This window comes from Rattus norvegicus, chromosome Y (genome assembly GCF_036323735.1).
Source record: "Rattus norvegicus strain BN/NHsdMcwi chromosome Y, GRCr8, whole genome shotgun sequence".
NCBI lineage: Eukaryota > Metazoa > Chordata > Mammalia > Rodentia > Muridae > Rattus > Rattus norvegicus.
Genome location: NC_086040.1, coordinates 34,253,264 through 34,256,567, shown reverse-complemented (window position 1 = coordinate 34,256,567; position 3,304 = coordinate 34,253,264). Strand labels below are relative to the sequence as shown.

General features: G+C 44.5%; 1 protein-coding gene across 4 annotated transcripts; it reads left to right on the top strand.

Annotated features, from left to right (window-relative positions):
* Positions 1 to 286: 286 nt before the first annotated feature.
* On the top strand, positions 287 to 2,548 carry LOC134484425 (Y-linked testis-specific protein 1-like). 4 transcript variants are annotated; one of them, XM_063280664.1, is made up of 3 exons: positions 287 to 471; positions 1,561 to 2,388; positions 2,468 to 2,548. In XM_063280664.1, the coding sequence occupies exon 2, from the start codon at positions 1,593 to 1,595 to the stop codon at positions 2,385 to 2,387; it is 795 nt and encodes a 264-aa protein (XP_063136734.1). In that variant the 5' UTR covers positions 287 to 471; positions 1,561 to 1,592; the 3' UTR covers position 2,388; positions 2,468 to 2,548. The 4 variants fall into 4 exon arrangements, with proteins under 4 accessions (XP_063136734.1, XP_063136733.1, XP_063136732.1 ...); XM_063280663.1 differs by having other exon boundaries at positions 293 to 471; positions 1,558 to 2,388; XM_063280662.1 differs by having other exon boundaries at positions 293 to 471; positions 1,516 to 2,388.
* Positions 2,549 to 3,304: the final 756 nt, after the last annotated feature.

The following is a 3,304-nucleotide window of genomic DNA, read 5'->3' as shown; positions in this document are numbered from 1 at the left end:
AGTTAACCAAAGAAAACATAGGAGCTGGGAAAATAACCACCAAGGATGTTGGTGACTCAGAAACCAAAGAGTTTTTCAGAAAAATAAAAAGCATGAAAAGAGCTACTTGGGCAGACTGTGACTCGAGTCATCAGAATATTTGGGTGGGGACTTTATTTTGGTTCACCAGGAGGCTACATGAGAAGCTAAAACCTAGATGCTGGAAGTTTCTAAGCGTAACTAGGGAAGGAACTGGCCTGAGAGGGGTTCTATGACGTAAGCAGAGCCTGGATGATGTCACAGAGCACAAGGGCGGAGGTTGCGCATCTCTTCCACTTGGAGGCGCTAGACTACTTTGAAGGTGGGTTCACTATCTTCGGAGCGGGGTGTGAAAGCTAGTTCAGCTCCTGAACCCCACAACTGTTCAACAACCTATTGGTGCCTGACCGGTTTCAGAAGACAGAATCTGGACGACTAGGACATTTTCTTTTGGTAAATACATTTATGAAGATAACTGGGACCCTTGTAGCACAGAAAGCTAAAAGTTTTCCCTCTTACAGCAAGTAACCTTACGTTCCAATGTCTTCCACGTTTGAGGGCTAGGCAGATGGTCTAGGCTAGTCAGTCTCCGGAGTTTATTATTCTTTGCTAACAATATCTAATTCAAAATTCTACTAAAATGCCAAAGCTCCTCTCTGTGCCTGTGTATTTTTGGAGAAAATATTTCTTTTCTTTTTTTTTTTTTTTTTTTTTTTTTTTTTTTATGGAGCTGAGGAACCCAGGGCCCTGTGCTTGCTACGCAACTGCTCTACCACTGAGTTAAATCCCAACCCCAGTAGATATTATTTCTAAAAGGCTATTGTTGCCTACACAAAAGACTCTTGTTGCGGTCGATAATGCAACAGCTTCGGGGAATAAACCTGGGTCTGGGTCAGGATGCACAGTAGAGAAAGCCAGTGGACTGCTGTGCTTTGTTTCTGGGCATATACTTGTGGATGTTGCCAAATAGCTCATAGTTAGAGGGTAGAGAAGGGGTGTGGCCACCCTTCTGGCTCCTTTGCTATCCTTTCTCTGTTCTGCTTGCTTAAAGTGGGGACAAGGATACTTAATCCCACACTGACCTAGCCATTCAAGGAGATGTTCCTCAGCATAGGCAAAGTGCTTCGGGCTGAAGAAATATGTCTAAATATGTTATTCTGAGCTGTAGAGAACCATTTTTTCATTTTCCTTTGAACTTTAGATTTTGATTTATGAGATTGAGTTTTTCTGTGGGTAGTTTTGTCTATCCTGGAACTAATTCTGTAGACCAGCCTGCCCTTGATCTCACAGAGGTCTGCTTCCCTCTGCTTCTGGAGTGCTGGAATTAAAGGTGTGCTCCACCATTGCCCAGCACTTCTATGAACTTCTGATTATGACAGCATTAGATTCAGAGGCTCAAACCTGTTTACCATCGCCTTCCTCACCTGCTCCAAAGTTCTCATAGACAAGAGCCTTGGTCCAGCACCCTCCCCAACCCCACCCCCATTGTTATTGCAGGTACTCATATGACAGTGGTACCAGCTTTGTCTCTGGTTTAAGCAGGTGAGCTCTTCAAACCCAGGCCATGGGAAAGTATGAAGCCTGAACGCAGAACAATAGCCACAAGACAGTGGAACAGGAGTACCGTGGCCTACCACACTAGGTCTACAGCCAAGAAGAAGAGGGTGTCTGTGAGGAGGATGAGCACACCATCCTTCCAGAAGCGGAAGAGGAAGAGGCCTTCTCCCCAGTCCCTGGGGAACATTGTGGGGTGCAGAATTTCACACGGATGGAAGGAAGGTGATGAGCCCGTCACCCAATGGAAGGCCATAGTTCTAGATCAACTGCCAACAAATCCCTCTCTCTATCTGGTCAAGTATGATGGAGTTGATTGTGTCTATGGACTGGCACTTCACAGTGATGAGAGGATTTTAAAGCTTAAGGTCTTGACTCACAAAGTTGTGTTTCCTCAAGTGAAAGACGCCCATCTCGCAAGTGCCATGGTTGGCCGTGCTGTGGAGCATAAATTTGAGGGCAAACATGGCTCTAAGGACAACTGGAGGGGGGTGGTCCTAGCCCAGGTGCCAATCATGAAGGACTGGTTTTACATCACCTATGAGAAAGATCCAGTCCTATATATCTATCAACTCCTGGATGATTACACAGAAGGTAATCTCCGTATCATTCCAGAGATTTCGCCAGCAGAGGTGAAGTCAGAAGTTGGCAGCGACATCTTAACAGGTCAATGTGTGCAATTCACCAGAAGTGACGGGTCCAAAAAGATCGGCAAAGTCATTTACCAAGTTCTAGCCAAGCCTTCCGTGTACTTCATCAAGTTTGATGGCGACGTCCACATCTATGTCTATAATCTGATGGAAAAGATCCGTTAAGGTGAAATTCACAAAGTGAGGGGACATATATGGGGAATTTATAGGATTGGGGTGAAAATGTTTGTTTTTCTGTGTTTCAGATACCCAATGGCCTTTGACAACCCCAGTATCTTTTCCAGTGGAATTTGTTTTTGCTCTAAAAATTAAAATGTGTGATGTGACGTGTTGTGTATGCACACTTTTGTGGAGGAGACTGGCTGTGGTGGATGGAACATTGAGAGGAAGCCGGAAAGTTCAAGGCTGTGAACAGTAAGTCTAATGTCACATACACTAAAACAAACAGGACTGAGCTGGTCTGGTCTTTAGGGAGAGGAAAAAACTGGAGATAAGGCTTAGAGGAGCAGGGATGGCACAAGGAAAAAAAAAAGATGGATGTTTAGGAAGCAGTGGAGAGGGGCCAGAAATAGATAGACTCTCTGAGGGGAAGTTTGAGGGAGAAACAGATAGTTGGGGAAAGAGTGGGAGGTAACAGAGAGGTGGTCTTGGAACTCAAGGGGAAACCCAATAAACTGATCCAAGCAGACTCAAAATCAGAGAAGATCAGGGATTGTTTGACTAACAAAACCTAATGAAACCTGTTTCTCATATGTAGATGTATTACTTTTTTTTATCTGGGCAGGGCAAGGAATGAATACAGGAGACCACAGTGACAAGAATAGTCAGGTCCCCTGGAGCTGATATTAAAGGTGGTTGGGAGCCATCGGACATGAGCTCAAAGAACAAATCCCAGTCCTCTTTCAAAGCAGATGAGCTCTTAATCCATTGGTTATCTCTGAAGGCCCCTAAAGTCATCTTTTTAAATAAATCCAACCTTCACATGCAGAGAAGAGACCAGGATGAGGGTAAGAAAGAATAAATTGATGGTGATGTGGAAGAAAGACTAAAGAACACATGTGGGAGTTGAGGATACTGAGGGA

Excerpts from the sequence above, each read along its gene's own strand:
- LOC134484425 (XM_063280664.1), top strand. The coding sequence starts at position 1,593 with ATGAAGCCTGAACGCAGAACAATAGCCACAAGACAGTGGAACAGGAGT.